The sequence below is a fragment of the Erpetoichthys calabaricus genome, chromosome 7 (assembly GCF_900747795.2).
Source record: "Erpetoichthys calabaricus chromosome 7, fErpCal1.3, whole genome shotgun sequence".
Taxonomy (NCBI): domain Eukaryota; kingdom Metazoa; phylum Chordata; class Cladistia; order Polypteriformes; family Polypteridae; genus Erpetoichthys; species Erpetoichthys calabaricus.
In genome coordinates, this window is record NC_041400.2 from 10,945,112 (window position 1) to 10,965,353 (window position 20,242).

At 37.6% G+C, this 20,242-nt stretch overlaps 1 protein-coding gene across 3 annotated transcripts in view; it reads left to right on the top strand.

The window, feature by feature from the left end:
- dym (dymeclin) overlaps window positions 1-20,242 on the top strand; it is a 457,039-nt gene that overhangs the window by 64,799 nt on the left and 371,998 nt on the right. For all 3 annotated transcript variants that reach the window (XM_051929784.1, XM_051929783.1, XM_051929785.1), the window contains 3 exons: window positions 682-734; window positions 2,644-2,737; window positions 11,881-12,014. In XM_051929784.1, the coding sequence (XP_051785744.1) occupies window positions 682-734; window positions 2,644-2,737; window positions 11,881-12,014 (281 nt within the window). The remainder of the gene's footprint in view (window positions 1-681; window positions 735-2,643; window positions 2,738-11,880; window positions 12,015-20,242) is intronic.

Here is a 20,242-nt window from a genome sequence, read left to right on the forward strand (position 1 = left end):
GCTCATCTTAACCTTTTGTCTTCACCCTTCAACGATGTCTCTGAAACACAAATCTGATGCAAGTGCTGGTGATCTAGCAAAGAAGAGAAAAACCATCACCATGGAAAATAAAGTAGAAAATTAAAAAGGTCAGAAAGAGGTGAAACTCCATCATTCATTGGCAGTGCACTTGGTTACAGTCAGTCAACAATAGCATTTGTTAAAATAATGTACCTGTTCCGACTTACATACAAATTCAACTTAAGTACAAACCTACAGTCCCTATCTCGTATGTAACCCGGGGACTGCCTGTATATGTATATGTGTGTGTGTATATATATATATATATATATATATGTATTATATATATATGTGTGTGTGTGTGTATTTTAGTTATTTGAATGATTGGCATTTAAAATGATGCTTGCTCCAGGTGTCAAGATGACTTTTATCCACTGTTGTTTATTTGATATGTGCTTGAGTGGCTATACATTTTATCCAAATTGTATACACTCAACAGATTGCATAATCTCGCAACTGATGTTTTACTAATCTCAGTTTTGACTTTTTCACTTGTAACTGGAAAAGTATGCACTCTAAGAAAGTTAAGTTTTGTATTTACTTTCTGACCTATTTAATACTTAGAAATAATAATAATAATTCATTACGTACAGTGTCTGAATTATTCTCTCTTTTCCTCAGTGAAGACGCAAAACATCTGGAAGAAACTGCCACCATTCTTTCAAAGCTTTTAAGTAAGTAAACTCTTAATTAAAATTGTTTAATTTCTCATTTTGGTATTACCCATCGGTTGTTGAAAGTATTTTATAAATGTGTGTGTATACATAGATATATTTTTAACTCCATGCCTAAATACCAAAAAAAGTATATTTTCATTACCCTGATAGTGGATAGTAGACGTCACGCAGTATGTGTATACCAAATTTCAGGTCAATAGTTCAGACGGTTTGCGAGTTACAGGTGATTTAAAATCCTGGACAGACAAACGGAGCGTATTATATAAGAAGATATATAAATTATATATAGTCATCAGTCAGTCAGTCATTTTCCAACCTGCTGTATCCCAACACAGGGTCATGGGGTGTCTGCTGGAGCCAATCCCAGCCAACAGGGCAGGGCTAAAGACAGGAATAAATTCCTGGGCAGGGCACACACACACCAAACACACACTAGGGACAATTTAGGATCGCCAATCCACCTAAGCTGCATGTCTTTGGACTGTGGGAGGATATATATAATTATATATATATATATATAATATGAATGATAAGATATGTATAATTTTTGGTCTTTGGTGATAGGAATTTATACTCTCTATGTGTACAGTTGGTGTGGGTGTTGCCCGGGATGCCGTAATTAAACATTTTCATGGTTCTGCAGGGACAATGAGATAATAATGTAGTTTTTAATAAATACTTTGCAAAACTTTTAAGTATTGCCATTGTTTCAACAATGCATTGTAATTTGTTGGAATGTTTTGTTATTTGCTGAAGTAAATGTTTAAATCCTATATGTATGGATAGAAATGCACTGTTTGTTACACAGCATATGAAACACATAAATTACTTCATTCCCTTTCAGTCTTTTTTATTATATATATGTATGTAAGTGTCTTCCTTTAGCATAAAAATCCTTTCTTTCGAAAGAGATTAGCCATATTATAATGTAAATACTCTAAACTGCCTGTAGCTCCCTGCAAGTCCACTAGATGTCAAAAAAGAACCACTACAACCTGTGTAACAGTTTTAAACTTGTGCATCAGTGTTATTACTTTTCATCAGTATGTGAATAAAACACCAGAGTGAAAAATATTGCAGTACTACAGTATATAAGTTGGAATTCTGGGTTGTGATCCATTATTCAGCATCTTCAAGCAATTTGCATTCACATTTCACTTTGATATGGTGGTGTTTTAAGATAAATGCTTTTTCACTTGATAATCAATTTTGATATCTTTATTTTTCTTAGCTGTATGTTAAATAAAGATACTAAACCGCATTAAACTATAAATACACAGTCCATAAGTTTCAGGTTTCTGGGCGTCCATCATATCTGTAATGTTACAAAGTGAAAGAATTACTCACAGACACTGCAAGGTTTATTTGCTGCATTTTTTTTCATTATGAACTATTAAAGGTCAGCTTGTGCAAAATGTTTTATCATGAAAGAAACCTCAGCTGAAATATAAATTTGCAATAAATGTTGACATTAAACGAGCAAGAAAATCACCCAAAACAGCATTGTTTTATTCAAAATACCACTTTTGACTTCTTAACGAAGTTATAGTATTATAATTGTATATTAACCACAGATTTCATCATTAATTTAAATTTTGATTCATATTCGGCAACATATAATTTTGTATGTGTGTGTGCTGTTGCAAGAGTATTGTAGCTTTACTTGTATCATGTTATTTCCAAGTCAATTCTACTAACTTGGAAAAAGCAATTCAGGTGAGTTAACATTTTTTGTATATGCCCTGCATTGATGGCAAAAATGTTACAAAGATGTAAGGGTTGTTATAAGATTATATAGTACAGAAAGATGTGTGTTTTTGCTTTTTCCTGCAAAAATGCTAAGGATACTCACACATTGAATTTCTGAAAATATGCTTACTTCCACTTTTCTTTATTTTTGAAACAGTTGAGAATAATCCAAGAACTGGCAATTTCAGGGCCCTTGTCAAAGTGTTTCTCAGCAGAACCAAAGAGTTGAAAATCTCCACAGAATGCCAAGAGTAGGTATACATGATCCAGACTTTTGTATAATATAATGGGTAAATGTGAAGTGTTTGTCATTTTGAAAGCAAATTACAATGTTTTTAACTTGTCTAACAAGAGAATGGAAAGGTAAACAAATATAATTGTTGATGAGGTAAAAAAATATCACTAAAATCTTGTGAGATGTAATAAAAAAGTGTATTGATTGTTTTTATATTTATAATATTTGTAATATAAAATCATTTTACTGGATTTTTTAGTATTATAGATTTTAATCAGGAATACATTAAACTTAGTTTTTTTCCATTATTGCCTAATAAATGGAGACATTCTTCCTGTGTAAAACTGTTCCTTAAATTATCTGCATGTGTCAATAGTCTGGGATTTTGACTTTTGGCATTTTTATGTGGTGGTACTCATGCAATAGATGTCTGGATGGCATGTTGTTTTTTTTTTTTTTTAATGAGATCATGGCTTTCATTTTGAGCAAACTGTCTGCTTCAGTTGAAGCATGGGAAAGTACAGGAAGGATTATATTTTGGAACAGTTATTGCAATAAAATGAATCAAGACAGCATTTCAAAACTCACTGTAATTCAGATGGTGAGCTCTTCAGTGGACTGGCACATGGTCAGTTTGTGCCTATTCCCAGGGCTGCTGGGATTTTGCTCTTTGCAACCCTCTGACTGAGGCACACAATGTTATGTTATTATATATTAGAATGCATATTTTTTTTTATCTCTGATTGTCATTAAACCCATCTTTATGCTGATTTTGTGGACTTCTTGGAACATGTTGGAGCAGTAGTTCTCATTTTCTTAGCAAATATAATGTTGGGTCATATTGTAAAAATAGTTAAATATACTGTGTCAGACGGATGAGACCTATGCTCAGCCGGGACGCCTGGAAGGACTGGGAGAGGGACAATACCTCCCCGGACCACAGGAGGGCCACCGCCAGGGGGTGCCCGGACAGTTGTGGAGCCCTGGAAGCCAGCACTTCAACCACACCAAGAGGTGTTGGGGGAAGGAATTCCAGGGACACCCAGAGTGCTTCCGGGTGCTCATGCGGCACTTCTTCCACACCAGGAAGTGCCGTTGGAAGTTCATCAGAGAGCACCTGGAGCACGTCCGGGTGATTATAAAAGAGGCCGCCTCCCTCGAGCGAGAGTCGGGAGGAAGAAGGCAACGCTCATGAGGAGTGGTGGAAAGGCGGCAGAAGCAGTCCGGAGAGTGGACGAGAAAGGGACTGACACCAGGGTGTTTGATGCAAGTCATTGTGTTTTGTGCAGACTTTATTGTAAATAAACGTGTGTGTTCCGGGACTTCCTCTGTCTGTCTGTCTGTCTGTCTGTCTGTCTGTGTCCGAGGCTACCTTCCACAATACACACACTTATAATGACATAAAAATGCACTAGTGGCACCACATGTGGTGTGTTGTGTTGTGTGCAATTCTGGTGTCCACACAACAAGAAAGACGTACCAGCACTTAAAGCCATACAGAGGACTGCAACCATATGGGACATGTCCTACTGTGACAGGCTCAGAGAATTAAACCTGCTTAGTCTTGACCAAAGGGGACCAAATCCCAGTGTGGTGAAGTGCATTAGGGTCCGTCGGGGTGGGTGTTTTTAGTATAAAATAAGTGAGGCCCGGTTTGGCTCAGGCTTGTGGTTGCGGGAGCGCTGTGCTTCTAATTTCCCATTGGGATTAATAAAGTCTATCTATCCATCTATCCATCTATCCATCCATCTATCCATCTATCCATCCATCCATCCATCCATCCATCCATCCATCCATAGTGGCTGTGGGTTGTTCAATGGGGAGACAAATTGATTATTTGTTACATGCAGGTGTGATCAACTCAGCTGTTCTCCATTGCCATTCCATGGGTTGTTAGGTGGAGCAACTGCGCCCTACAAGATCTAAAAGAAACCTGAGCAGGATAGAAGTGGGGGAGAGAGAAATGGAAAGGACGAAGCCAGGGGTGAAATCAGAGGAAATGGAAAGTCAGGGTCATGGCAGAGCTGCTGTGGCAGAGAGGAAGCATGGCACTGGTGATGGAATATTTATGAATATACTTTAACTACTGTACCTCTTATGCTTGAAATGTTATTTTTTCTTTTTACATTTGCTTCAAGCCTGTAGTGTATGTAGCCACTTTCCATTTTAAAGGTCTTATGTTTTGTTGATTTGCTTTGAAATGTTCATTGTAAAAATCATTTAAGTAGATCTCAGTAAACAATATCTAAGTTTTATTATTTAGTTAGATTTATAAGTGCTATGTTTGGTATTTGTTTGATCAATTAACATCTATAGGTTGAATAATCTTCCTGTTAGTTAACAAATATACCTTTCACTCCCAAGAGGTTTTTCTGTCATGCATAATTGAACTTAAGACATCATTTTCACAGTATGTTGGAGAAATAAAGCGGTGCTCCTGTGACACTACTACTGCCTTGTATTAGGTGTATTGAAGCGTTGTAGATCTGCAAATTGCCATCTTTGGCATTCTGAAGATTAAGATTATGAAAGGAAGCTTTCTTTCTTGAGTGTTCATTGTAATATGTGAAATATTTTTAAGGAAAATACGAGCCTCTGTTATTCACAGAAGGTCCATCCTATTTAGATTAGATTAGATAAGATAAATTTTATTAGTCCCAAGGGGAAATATAGATGTGTGCTGCAGCAGAAACATAAAAACTAAAGATATAGACTCATAAGACAAATAATACAATCAGTAAGTAGATACAGTAAATAATTAATAAACAAACATATACAGTGCACAAATGGCAAAGTGAAGAGTATAAGTAGTTAATTTGTGACATCAGGAGGATCCATTGAATTGCTGGATAGCAGCAGCAAAAAAGATCCCCAGAGGTGCTTCTTAGCACACCATCGTGGAATAAGCCTGTGGCTAAAAGTGCTCCAAGAAAGTGCATCCAATTTTGCCACCATTCTCTTTTCAACAGCAACTTCCAGTTTATCCAGGGTTAGAGTATGTGATGGAGCAGGCTGTTTTTTTTTTTTTAATTTTTTCTTCAGACATTTTATATCGTTTGAACTCCCAGTTACTTTCCCAGGAGATCACAGTGTAAAACAATACACTGCCTACTATGGACTGGTAAAGCATTTTCAACAGCTTGCTGCATACATCAGAATACCTAGATCTCCTAAGGACTTACAGTCTGATCTGACAGTTCTTGTACAGTGGAACTGTGTTGTCAGACCAGTCTATTTTTCTGTTTTATATGAACCACCAAGCATTTGTAGCTCTGCACCACTTCCACATCCTCCCCCTGAATTGTGACTGGTCTCGGAGGCTGTTTGGTACTCCAGAAGTCCACCTCCAGCTGTTTTGTCTTGCTGATGTTGAGCCGCAGGGGGTTCTCACTATACCACGAGAAAGCAGACTTCGTAAAGCCTCTTGTAGTCCGAGTCATCTCTAGTATTAATGCAGCCTATGATGGAGGAGCCCTCTAAGAATTTCTATAGATGACAAGCATCATATAAAACTATTTTGTTGGGTGGTCTCTACCCAATGTATCTTTGTGTAAGCACAGGTGTAATGGTTTTTGGTTCATGTGCCATTTTGTGTGTTCTTCTTTCCATAAAAAACATTTTTGAATTACCTTTAATAGACATTTATTAATGAGGTGGTTCATCATGTGGTGGGTGTGGCAACATACTGTATCAGTGCATGCTCCCAACTTTATAGATTAAAAAAAAAAAAACAAAATTACCAAAAATTGAAAGGGACTCTACTGACTTTAAATTTTCTTTAAAAGAAGGGGAAAAAATAGTGCAAACTTCGCTCCAACTTCCAAATTTGGAAATCCTACTTCTTTAACCTTACACTACTTGATCTTGTGTAAATGGGAGAGGCTGAACCATTGTGGCTGGCTCTATATACTGTACATTTTTTTATTTAAACGGGTTGTCTAAGCGAGAATTTGATTTTTTTCCAATTTCAGATGGTACAGAACATCAGTTACCCACTGACATATAAAAAGTGGGTTGGGATCCTTCCAGTCAAACAAGATAAGTCTACATGCCAGTAGTGTGGTATAGGCAATTACAATTCATTTGTCCCTCTCCACTTTTTTTTTTTAACTGATTAGTGTATGACATGCACTAATTTGTATTTTCAAATTAATTTAATAACAATGTCATTTAAAGGGAAACATTTCAAACATAAACTAATTTTTGTATTTTTGGTCATCTGAAACAGACCAATGAATGTCACTTTTTGAGCCAAGATACAGTATAAGGAAGTGAAGCTGACATGAACACAGGTTTTACTTTCCAATCACTGAAAGAAAACTTTATTTAAACTTATTTTCAGTAAGTTTATCTCACAAGTACAAGTCCAGGGCAGGGTTACGGGGCAGCTGTAGCCTACTCCAGCAACCATCAGGTGCAAGGCAGGAGCAGCGTCTGGACAGGGTGGTAGTCCATCGCAGCACAAACACAAGTCTATGAATTATTTTGTTGATGACTCACCTTACGGCTTTTAACAACTGACTAATATGCAATGAAAGGGGTGGTTTCTGTATATAGTAATACATATATGTGATTTTATTACTCGCGATGATTTCATTTGTTAGTGTTGTTATGGCATTCTGTTGGAGTTTTTAGGAGACATTACTGGAGTCTGTGATAACAACAGGTTGTAGGAAGGTTGTGGGATGTCTGACTCAGTACTTATTTTTTTCCCTCCGATAAAATAGACAGCTGCTCCCTCATTCACTGAAACACTTAGAGTTTTACTGCCTGCAAAAGGGCTTGAAACTAAGAGTCTACTTTCAGACAACATATAAATGTAAACTGTAAAATGCTTAAATTAAGAGTTGCCTTAAATGAAGCACACTTTAGGCTGTTGATTAATCCTTGCTATCTCTGATCTTGCTATGGTTTCTCCAATGCTGAAATTGACTGAGGTCATTCATAAATGCTAGTTCTGGAGCAGTCTCCATATCTGCTATTTTGTATTTTTTCCTCTCTGCGCTGTCAGATAACTCTAACTCCATCCTGATCATTTCGTTTAGATTTGTGACAGTCCTAAGTAGGAGTGTGTGCGATATGTATCGTCTATGATAACATCTTAATTGTTAATAATGTGCAAGCTGAAATTATTGACTTTGTCACACACTTTGCAAAAAACAGTGAAAAACATGCCTTGAGAGTCCATGCATTCACTGTCTCGTGTAACTACTGTACATGAACAAAGTGCATTGCTGTGTAAGGTCAGTGCCCCATAGCCCCATGCTTATCTGGCGCATTTTATTTCACAAGCCGTCTTGGATTAGGGTCACTGATTCCAAAGTACTTTCTTTTTCTTTCATTATTTAAAACGCTCCCACAGATCCCTGCCTCCTTGCCCCACTCCATCCCGCCCAGACTTATGTTTAAAGTATGTGCAATAATGACAACAGTGTTAAAACAATGATGAAGTGGAACGGCCTGCCTGCCTGTAAATCCGAACCGTTCTATTCAAACTGATGTATACATCTGAACTGTCCATGGCTGGGTAAAAAAGGAAGAAAAAAGTGTTTTAAAAATATAAATCCACTAGAGTGGTGGAAAACACAATAGTATTTCCTCAGATTGGGGAAGGTTGCAAAAAAGTACCCGTGCATCCCTGCCTCAAGCAGCCCTTCTGTTAAGGCTTTCAGCACTGGAGGAAATGTTGTAACGTGTAAGTGTTCTGCTTTGAAGACACAATGCTGTGGACAGACTGGTGTTTCTGTCACAGAACTTGAAGTTTCCTCAATAGAATTTAACAGCTGTTTAATTTTTTTCTAATATCTTTGTGTAATATTTGACAGAACTTGAAGTTAGTAATTTGTTTAAAAATGTTACAGGTTTGTTTTTTTTTTATGTGCACTATACGACAGAACATGTTTACAAATTGTATTGTTTTTTTTCGTGTGCAGTATTTGATAGAACTTTAATACTAGAACTTTACTACTAATAGTAGTAGTAGTAGTGGAAGCTCAGTTAAGAAGTGAGGTGAGGATGTTGATGGAGAAGTTTAGAGAAGGCCAGAAGGAGTTGCATTGTGTCTTTGTGGACCTGGAGAAAGCATATGACAGGGTGCCTCGAGAGGAGCAGTTGTATTGTATGAGGAAGTCGGGAGTAGCAGAGAAGTACGTAAGAGAGGGAAGTGTGACAGTGGTGAGGTCTACGGTAGGAGTGACGGAGGTGGGATTACATCAGGGATCGGCTCTGAGCCCTTTCTTATTTGCAATGGTGATGGACAGGTTGACAGACGAGATTAGACCGGAGTCTCCATGGACTCTGATGTTTGCTGATGACATTGTGATCTGTAGTAAGAGTAGGGAGCAGGTTGGGGAGACCCTGGAGAGGAGGAGATATGCTCTAGAGAGGAGAGGAATGAAGGTCAGTAGGAACAAGACAGAATACATGTGTGTGAATGAGAGAGAGGTCAGTGGAATGGTGAGGATGCAAGTAGAGTTGGCGAAGGTGGATGAGTTTTTAAATACTTGGGATCAACTGTACAGAGTAATGGGGATTGTGGAAGAGAGGTGAAAAAGAGAGTGCAGGCAGGGTGGAGTGAGTGGAGAAGAGTGTCAGGAGTGATTTGTGACAGACGAGTATCAGCAAGAGTGAAAGGGAAGGTCTACAGGACGGTGGTGAGACCAGCTTTGTTATATGGGTTGGAGACGGTGGCACTGACCAGAAAGCAGGAGACAGAGCTGGAGGTGGCAGAGTTAAAGATGTTAAGATTTGCATTGGGTATGACGAGGACGGACAGGATTAGAAATGAGGACATTAGAGGGTCATCTCGGGTTGGGGGACAAAGTCAGAGAGGCGAGTTTGTGTTGGTTTGGACATGTGCAGAGGAGAGATGAGGGGTATATTGGGAGAAGGATGCTAAGGATAACAGCAAAAAGCCACCTTACCACTTCTTTTCAGGTTGGCTCTTGGAATTATAAGCAAACTGTCATATGAAGATCTGAAGTTACGACTTGGAGTGTAAGGGGACTGACATTCCAAACTATCAAACACGGCAATATTTAAAACTTTATAAACAATTAGTAGTATTTTGAAGTCAGTTCCAAATGACACAGGTATCCAATGTAATGACACTAAAACTGGTGAGATATGCTCAGATTTTCTTTTTCTAGTTAAGATTCTTGCTGCTGCATTCTGCACTAACTGTAACTGATTGATGTCTTTCTTAGGTAGTCCTGTAAGGACTGCATTACAGACTGAAAACAAAAGCGTGAACTAATTTTTCAGCATCTTGTAAAGTTATAAGTGGTCTAACTTTAGCTGTATTCCTTAAGTGAAAAAGTGCAGTCCTAGTAATCAGATTAATATGCAATTTAAAATTTAGGTCAGAGTCAATAATTACCCCTAAATTGTTTGCCTTCGAGTTGACCTTTAAGCCAAATGAATCAAGTTTATTTCTAATACTGTCACTATATCCATTTTTATCAATAACTAAGATTTCTGTTTTCTCCTTATTTAGTTTGAGAAAGTTACTGCTCATCCATCCGGAAATACAAGTAAGACACAGGATCAGAGAGCAAAAAGTGTCAGGGTCACCAGGCGCTTTTGATAAATTAAACTGTGTGTTTTCTGCATAGCTGTGGTAGCTCACCTGTGCTTTGAGAAAATCTGACCTAATGGAAACGTGGATATTGAAAAGAGCAGTGGACCCAGAATAGATCCTTGTAGTACACCATATAAAATATCATGGGTCTCCGAAGTATATCATATCATCACATCTAACACAGAAATTTCTTTTAAGTAAGACTATCATATGCACTGCCTTGAAAGGGCTAAGAATTGCAGCTTTTACTTTATTTGTATTTCTGCACTGTTTAGTACACCTGTAATAAATAATTAGCAGTAGATTTATAATGTGTTCTGTTGATTTTTTCTTTCTTTTAGTCTTTCCTGTGTAACTATCATCCTAAATAAATAGTGTGATGCCAGAATCTTTGCATATTCATCCACATACCTTCACTGGTTAATACCATGACATTGTTTTAAGTTTGTTGTGAAACTTTTAAACTATTATGGCTCACACGCATTTCTTTTAATTTTTTCTTTAATCTGTAGTTTATTTAATAATTTAATACACAGCAGATGGATGTGTTTTGAGGGCAGATTAATTATACCATCCTGTGCTGTTTACGGAGTGTGTTCTTAGTTTATCCTTTTATTTTTCTTTTAGAAGTCAAGATAACATCTAGCATATATGTAATGAAAAGTAAAGAATTAACATGCACATTACAGTGAGTTCAGTCAGTAAAACTGTTTTAAAAACTGAAGCTTGAGAGTAAACTCATTTATTTTGATATTTTTAAAAGTCATGTTTTATGTATTTGTTTGAAAGCTTATATTTTCATTAGTATGGAATATTTTTCAAAATGTTGTGGGGAAGATCTGGTCTTCTCCTAAAGGAATTTGTGATACCAGTCATGCATATACTGACACTTCTGCGGGCCTAAAGATATTACGGTTGACATTGCAATGTTTTTAGTTGTGCACGCTGCCATTTGATGTACTCTGATGATGACGATGATAATAAAAGTTTTTTGTATCTGTGTAGCTCCCATGCAAAATTGTTTGTAGCTTTCTAGCTCATTGGTGTTAAGTGTTTTAAAGTATTTCAGTGTACCATCTGATTGTCATTTATACATTAACATTTTACTCACGAAGAAGAAATTTGTGAAGAGTGTGCTGTACATATTATCTTGGAACCTATTATGTAAACTATATTTTTGTTTTTAATTTTTTGACTATTAAGTAATGCCAATTTGGTGATTATATAGGATTTTTTTTTTAGTTTTCAGCCACTAATTAAAATCCGTCTTCTGTGATGATTGCATGATAATTATAGATTCCCATAAAATAAATTTAAATAAATAACACACATTTGTATGATAATTTTATTTATATTAATTTTAAATTCTAAAAAACAAGCCTGGATTTGTATAAAGGTACTGTTTTTATTATTATTAATATTAATATTATTTGGCTGATACCCTCATAATAGGTGACTTACAACATTTAAAATAGTTTGTTACATTTCTTTTGTTCATCCAATTGGAATTTTAAGCAAATAAAGAATTTTAATTAAAAAAAATACATTAATTTAATTATTTTTCTCAATTTTTTTTCCAGTCAATTATTTATTTGGCAAGCTCACAATGCCTTGTTCATGATCAGATGTTTAATAAAGGTGTTTGTGGGCCTAATGCCAGAAGAAGAGTTGCAGTTGCAGTTTACGTACCAGGAGAGGGCACCAGGAACCTGTGGTAAGCTATATGCAACCTTTACAGTTCTGGAATGCACAATGTAGCAGTTTTAGATGTTTGATTAAAAATACAGAATACAACTCCACTCTTTTCATTGCAGTCTCTTAATGATACTTGTTTAAAATGTTTCATCAGCATCAGGAAACAAATATTTTTGAAAATGTTTAAAAATGCACTGTTTATTGCGGTGTACAGCATCTTCCAGAACCCCATTTAATTGTATCATCCAAAGGAAAGAAAGCTCACATGTGCCAATGATAGTTTGGCAATTCACTACATGAATGGCGCTCCAATTTCCTTGAACATTGTTCTGATTGTGAATCCTGACTTCCATTTGGGACTTTCGGTCAAATATGGTTGAGAACGACATGTGCAGTCCTCCTGTAGCTTCTCTTCCTGCAGTCCTGGAAAACAGACAGAACATCATTTAGTGGCAGTGTCATATTCTTTTTCTTTCCCATATTTGTCCAGAATAAGCCCCTAAACTCACATGTATATTTTACACACACATACTGTAAATATATGAAACTGTCAGTTTCCTTGGTGCACACCAAGGAATTTGGTGCTCTTTAGCAGTTCCACCTCAGATCCCTGGATATATGGTAGGGTGTAGGCAGCATGGACTTTCATGAAGTCAACAATCATCTCTTTTGTCTTGTGCACATTAAGAGACACATTTTTGCACTTGTACCAGTTCGCCAATCGTCGTATCTGCATTTTGTAAGCTGACTTGTCCCCATTGCTGATAAGACTTATTACTGTTGTGCCTTTAGCAGTCTTAATGATGGTTTTAGAGCAGTACACAGCTGAAGCCTTGGCCTTCCAACACCCCCCCAAAACTGACCCCACCTGTGTCCTGTCTCAAGGTGTGCTTGCTTTAGCGTGCACGAGTACAGGAGTTTTACTGCTTTTCTGCCAGGAACAGCTGTTGGACGAGTAATTGAAAAAAATGTACAATTCGAACTAGCAGCTCACAAGGTAAAATTGAAATAGTAAACTTGATTCACAGATGAAGTCACATGGAATGTTTCTCTATTTTAAGATAGACAAGTTTGTAAATTCCCTAATGGTTTGCATAATGAAATTTGAGAATTCAAAAATATGTTCCTTGCACTGCAGTCAAGACATCGTGACAAAAAGTGAACATTCTTGACAAAGTTACGTGAAGAATACGTGGGCCAGAATTCAGCAAAATCCGTCCACTGCCTGTCAGGTTGTTTCATTCAAACAGTCAGACATGGATAGCACAGTAGCTGCTTTTTGTATTACGGTACATGCGAATGCACTTAATAATAGAGGCTTGTGATTTAATAGAAAACTTTAGTATCAAATTTTTAGTAATGAAGGATAACTAGAAAAAACTGGATGACGCAGATAAAGTATTGAATAAATCCGGTATCCTTTTTGTCAGGTATAGATCAAGGTGTTGCTTGTGCTGATTACTCACCTAAATTGCTATAAGAAAACACTTTATTAAATAGGGCATAATCAAACATGATAGGTGTTTCAGAAACAAAGGACAATGGCAGCGTTGTTGCAGTTTCCACTGTTCCGGTAAGCTGCTTGAGATCTCTGAATTTCCCAACTGTTGAATGTAGTGAAAAGTCAAGCAAAATGACATCTTTTATTGGCTAACTAAAAAGATTACAATATGCAAGCTTTCGCTGCAACTCTGGCCCCTTCTTCAGGCAAGATGTAATCGAAAGCTTGCATATTGTAATCTTTTTAGTTAGCCAATAAAAGATGTCATTTTGCTTGACTTTTCACTACATTCATAATGGATAACACGGTACTACACCCTAGTCCTACTGTTGAAGAAATAGCACATCTAGTAAATTTCCTTATAAGAAACAGAATAGAAAAACCCTATAGATTGTTTTACATAAACAGATCTTTTTTCTTTAATATTCCAAATGTCGTAGAGAACTAAAATGTCTTGCAGTTGTGCTTGTTAATGCTTTTAAATTAAACATTAAGAGACTGATTATGGTACTGCCTGTATTTTCCTTTAGCATTTATAATTAATACTGCCAATAATGAAAAAGAATTACTAAAGCCTTTTTTGGGAACCATTTACTTGATCATATGTCGGCCATACCATTTGAACTAAGTAAAATTAAGATTGCCGACAGCATCACTGTGAAGAATGTAGTTTTTGTGCTTTTATTCTCTCAAGTCCTAAGTCCCACTTTAGCCTGAGCCGTAATCCCACCCCACATACTGTGAAGGAAATCACTTAGGATAAAAGAGTGATAATCTTGTTTACCATCGACTCATTCCAAGCATGTGAGCTAATTCATGTGGTTAAAATGAATTTATTTTTGTTGTCCCTTTTCTTGTTTTGTGTGGTACTTTTTAAAAAAATAAAACTGTTTTCTTAATCAAGGATGCTTAACCTATATAATTGCTCTTATTTAAAATAGTTAATATCAAGAACTGTAACAGAAAGAAAACTTTTGAAAAAATTGTATTGTAATCTAATACTTACTAGTCACTCCTAAACCTACTTAATGTTGATTTAAAAATCTAAAACAAAAGCAAAGCTTATTTTAAAGCTGTAATGATTAGTTTGTCAGTGATTTTCATACTTGACATGAGAATTCCCAATTTTGTATCACAGCATGTATGGTCACTGTAACAGAATGTACAAACCATCCTTAAATCTGCTTGATCCACTTAGGGTGGTGTAAGGCACTGGATTCCTGTCCTAAAAGCACAGGATACGTGGCAGGAACAAACCCTGGATGGGGTGCCACTCCTTTGCTGGGCCCATTCAATGTACAACCCCTCACAAAAATGCCAGTTCATAATTGCTAATTGTGTTGTCATTGCACAAAACAAAAATGAGCTGTGAGAGTGGTTTACGTAGCAGTGCTGTTTGAGGACCCATATCTTGAATAGGCAAAATATTTTTCTTTGACCATTCTTGATTCATTACATTATAATGCATCAGGTAAGGTGCCCAGCAACAGGATGTATCATAGTATAAGAAAGCTAAAAGGCCATTTTTATAGGCAAAATTAAGTGGAGACCAAATGGCATTCAGAATTGCTTAACATTATAGACCCAGCCTGCCATTAGTTGTTACATGTTATACCTACATTTAGTGAAGGTCTCTAAGGTGAAAAGCTTATACAGTAATCCCTCGCTATATCGCACTTCGCCTTTCGTGGCTTCACTCCATCGCGGATTTTATATGTAAGCATATTTAAATATATATCGCAGATTTTTTGCTGGTTTGCGGATTTCTGCAGACAATGGGTCTTTTAATTTCTGGTACATGCTTCCTCAGTTGGTTTGCCCAGTTGATTTCATACAAGGGACGCTATTGGCAGATGGCTGAGAAGCTACCCAACTTACTTTTCTCTCTCTCTCTCTCTTGCGCTGACTTTCTCTGATCCTGACGTAGGGGGATTGAGCAGGGGGGCTGTTCACACACCTAGACGATACGGACGCTCGTCTAAAAATGCTGAAAGATTATCTTCACGTTGCTACCTTCTGTGCAGCTGCTTCCTGAAGCGACATGCTGCACGGTGCTTCGCATACTTAAAAGCTCGAAGGGCACGTATTGATTTTTGATTGAAAAACAAACTCTGTCTCTCTCTCTCTATCTCTCTCTCTCTTTCTCTGCTCCTGACGGAGGGGGTGTGAGCTGCCGCCTTCAACAGCTTTGTGCCACGGTGCTTCGCATACTTAAAAGCCAAACAGCCCTATTGATTTGTTTGCTTTTCTCTATCTCTCTGACATTATCTGCTCCTGACGCGCACTCCTTTGAAGAGGAAGATATGTTTGCATTCTTTTAATTGTGAGACGGAACTGTCATCTCTGTCTTGTCATGGAGTACGGTTTAAACTTTTGAAAAAGAGACAAATGTTTGTTTGCAGTGTTTGAATAACGTTCCTGTCTCTCTACAACCTCCTGTGTTTCTGCGCAAATCTGTGACCCAAGCATGACAATATAAAAATAACCATATAAACATATGGTTTCTACTTCGCGGATTTTCTTATTTCGCGGATGGCTCTGGAACGCAACCCCCGCGATGGAGGAGGGATTACTGTAGTATGTTTAAGACAATCATGTGATCCAAGTCAAATGTTTCTTCTTGTGAGGTAGTGTAGAACTGGAAGCTTTAATATGCAATCTGCCACAGATGATAAACACTTTACAAAATCAGGCTCTGACCTGCCTGTTAACTGCCATATAGCTTTTGTTTTCACTTCATCACTGTACGTTAACCAAATCACATGTTAAGGTACCCTACCTAAACTTCACATTCCTTCATTCTTCTGTACCATCTTATCCATTTACATGGTAACGTGCCAACAATGTAAAGGCCAACGGGGCTTTTAAAAAGTACAGTCTCTCATACTGGACCATTATGTTGTTACCGATTAACCTAATACAGATCTTTGTAATGCCCACAGTGACAGTGCTCAAATCACCACAATATGGCTCTGTCCTTTCTTCCTCTTTCTTTCGGTCGCCTCCACTCCTCTCTTTCAAGCTCCGCCTACTGCCACCTGACTCTGGCTCTCCGAATGGAGTGAGGCGGCCCCTTTTATCCCGCCCCGGATGTGCTCCAGGTGTTCCGTGATGGTCTTCGGCTGCACTTCCTAATGTGGCGGAAGTGCTGCCTTTGCACCCAAAAGCACTCCGGGCGTGCATTGTTCCTGTTCCGGCAGCACTTGTGGCGGAAGTCTTGTTGTTTTTGGCTAAGGAACCTGGTCGTCTGCCACACTTTTTAATCATAGTTTGGATGACTCTTAGTAAGAAGCTGATGCTCAAAGCATCACTTGCAGCTCTTCATGCAGGATCATTTGTGCCTAGCCTACATTTTCTAGTCAATCTTTATAAAAAATATCACTCCAATACTGCAGATCTAAATTACCTTGGCTCCGCTTACCTGCATTGTTCTAGAATACCAGAAGCTCTTTAGCCTGAAGATCGGATAGTAAAAATGAATAAATTGTGACTGAATGGTGATCTCAAGTTAAGTGTAGAGTGTAACAGTGGTCTATCAGTGTTGTTCAGTAGCACATTAAATGGTCCCTGTATACCATCTGGTGCAAGGTTTGTTGTACAATAGAAAATATTTTGTAGGGTACAGCATGATTTGAAATCTTTTGCTCTGTGCTTGAACTGGTAAAGACTAGGGTTGCATGGTATATCAATACTAGAAAAGTACCGGAAAACCCAAATTTTAAAATGGTAAGGTACCAGCATTTTAGGATTTTTGGTACCAGAAGAAAACACCGGCTATCCAACGTAGACTTAACAAAGTGAAACTACACACTTTGAAGCAATCTGAAGCTTTCTTTCTTTTGAATTTTGCTTTATATGCATTCCAGTGCATGGTTAGACCAATATTTGTGTGTATATTTTATTTATTTATGTACTTATTGCCAATTTTTCCTCCGGGTACAAATAAGGTCTCTACAAATAGTGTCTCGACTGGGACTTCATTTAGGGCCCTCCTTTATTGCTTTGATGTAATTGCCATGGCTATCAAGAGAGAAGTGGTGCATAGTGAAGCTAGTTGGCTCGGCATACCAAGAAGGTGAACAATTATGTGGCACAGCAGGGAATCCTGGAGTAAGACATTCGGTTTTGGAGCTGTTATTTGCTTCTAAACCATTTCTCTACTGGTACTGAAGTCCGAAGGCTGGTCTATACCAAATTCAAATTTTTATTACCAATCCAATACCAGTAGAGACATTGGTTCAATACAGTTTAGTTCAGGTTGATCATATAATTTACAGTACAGTGGAAAAATTTTATTGTTAGTTCCACATCAGGCAGTGACAATGATGATGGAAAATGCAACAGATGCAATTTACCAAACAGAATAATAACAAATATGTAACCTTTTAAATTTGTTAAAAAAGTAAAAATAAGAGTAAAATTAAGTTGCCTTTGAAGACTTGTAGGTAGTGTGGGTGTCTGTCACCAGTCAAGTAGATTGATCATATGTGAAATTGACATTTTAAAGAAATACAGGTAGTCGGCGTCTTACAACCATTCGATTTACAACCGCTACTGCATCTCATGAGCAAACAACAGTTTTCGCCACGCCAGCTCCATATACCATGACTCATTCAACTTGATCTCAGTTTATTACCTGCAGCGGTTGTGAATATGTTCTGTTACATTTGTCTTAAAATTACAGGGAAAAGGGCAATTGATCTCGATATAAAAATGAAGGTGATCAAGCAGTATGAGGGAGGAAAGAAAGTGAATATGATCGCATGTGACTTTTAAGTTATCCTTTTGTAACCGGTGTTCACTACACGTGTTGTGCTGCTGTGCCCTGGCTTTGATTCCGGATAACCTACAAAACTTCTGCATTGTGGCTGACGATGTGCTTCTTTGTGTGAACCACCATGAAGGGGTAATAAAATGACACTCAACTCCTTTGTCTATTAATGTTTATTATTGAAAGGCGGAAATGTTAAAACAGAAAGCGCATGAGTACTCAAACTCTGCCGGTACAATTCCTCCTCTCACAGTTAAGAATGAACACTGGGACAGGCTTGAACTGATGACCTAACATAACACAGATAAAGAAGGGACTCGTGAAGCTGTTAAAGGTTTGGCACCCATGCGAGCAACAGTAATAACAAAACAAAATAATAAAATAAAAAAAGACAGAAAATCTACACCAAGTGCTAAGAATGATGATTAAAAGGATATAAAACAAACAAAATGACTTATTATAATGTACTAGGTAGATAGATAGATAGATAGATGGATAGATAGATACTTTATTAATCCCCAATGGAAAATTCACATACTCCAGCAGCAGCATACTGATAAAAAAACAATATTAAATTAAAGAATGATAACAATGCAGGTATAACAGACAATAACTTTGTATAATGTTAACGTTTACCCCCCGGGTGGAATTGAAGAGTCGCATAGTGTGGGGTCTCCTCAGTCTGTCAGTGGAGCAGGACAGTGACAGCAGTCTGTCGCTGAAGCTGCTCCTCTGTCTGGAGATGATCCTGTTCAGTGGATGCAGTGGACTCTCCATGATTGACAGGAGCCTGCTCAGTGCCCGTCACTCTGCCACGGATGTCAAACTGTCCAGCTCCGTGCCTACAATAGAGCCTGCCTTCCTCACCAGTTTATCCAGGCGTGAGGCATCCCTCTTCTTTATGCTGCCTCCCCAGAACACCACCGTGTAGAAGAGAGAGCTCGCCACAACCGTCTGATAGAATATCTGCAGCATCTTGTTGCAGATGTTGAAGGACGCCAGCCTTCTAAGGAAGTATAGTCGGCTCTGTCCTTTCTTGCACAGAGAATCAGTATTGGCAGTCCAGTCCAAATGTATCATCCAGCTGCACTCCCAGGTATTTATAGGTCTGCACCCTCTGCACACAGTCCCCTCTGATGATTATGGGGTCCATGAGGGGCCTGGTCCTCCTAAAATCCACCACCAGTTCCTTGGTTTTGCTGGTGTTCAGTTGTAGGTGGTTTGAGTCGCACCATTTAACAAAGTCCTTTAACTATAAATACGGTCAGTTTTGAAAAGGTATACCGGTCTGTGTTGCGTCCAGATTGATTTACAACCAGTCCGTCAGAACCGAATGTGGTTGTAAGTCGACAACTACCTGTAATCCACCCAAAACATTCTTTTTTGGTAACATAGTTTATTTAGTTTATAGAAATGGATAAGAAAAACATGTAATGCCATGTTTTTATCCAGGACAGAAACAACAATGTTTCTGATAGAATAGACGTATATAGTGATCAACCCAATGCAAACAATATCATTGAAGAAATTTCATGTTACTTGTGTTGTGTAATCCTCATGTCAAGTCATCCATTTGTATGCTGAAAACGTCACAAGCACATGTATTTTTTTTTACTAAAGTATTGTTAAAGCACTTCCAGGTAAATGTTCTTATGAATGAGGTGGCATATGTTCAGTGACATTAAAGTGTTTTTTTTTCCACTTTTTAGACCCCTATTAAATCATTGTATAATGTATGTCACTGCTGTCAATATGTGACCATGAGTAAGTTACTTCACCTGCCTGTGCTCCGATTGGTAAAACAAAAAGAATGCAACCAATTGTTTCTGAAATGTTCTAAGTCACCATGCGTAAAGATGCCAAATAAGTAAATGTAGTAAATGCTTGTCTGCAATAAGTGTGAATTAGTGTACTGTAACATAATGTTTCAAATTTAACTTTTGAGGCATTCTATTTGAGAGTGCAGGTGAGCAAG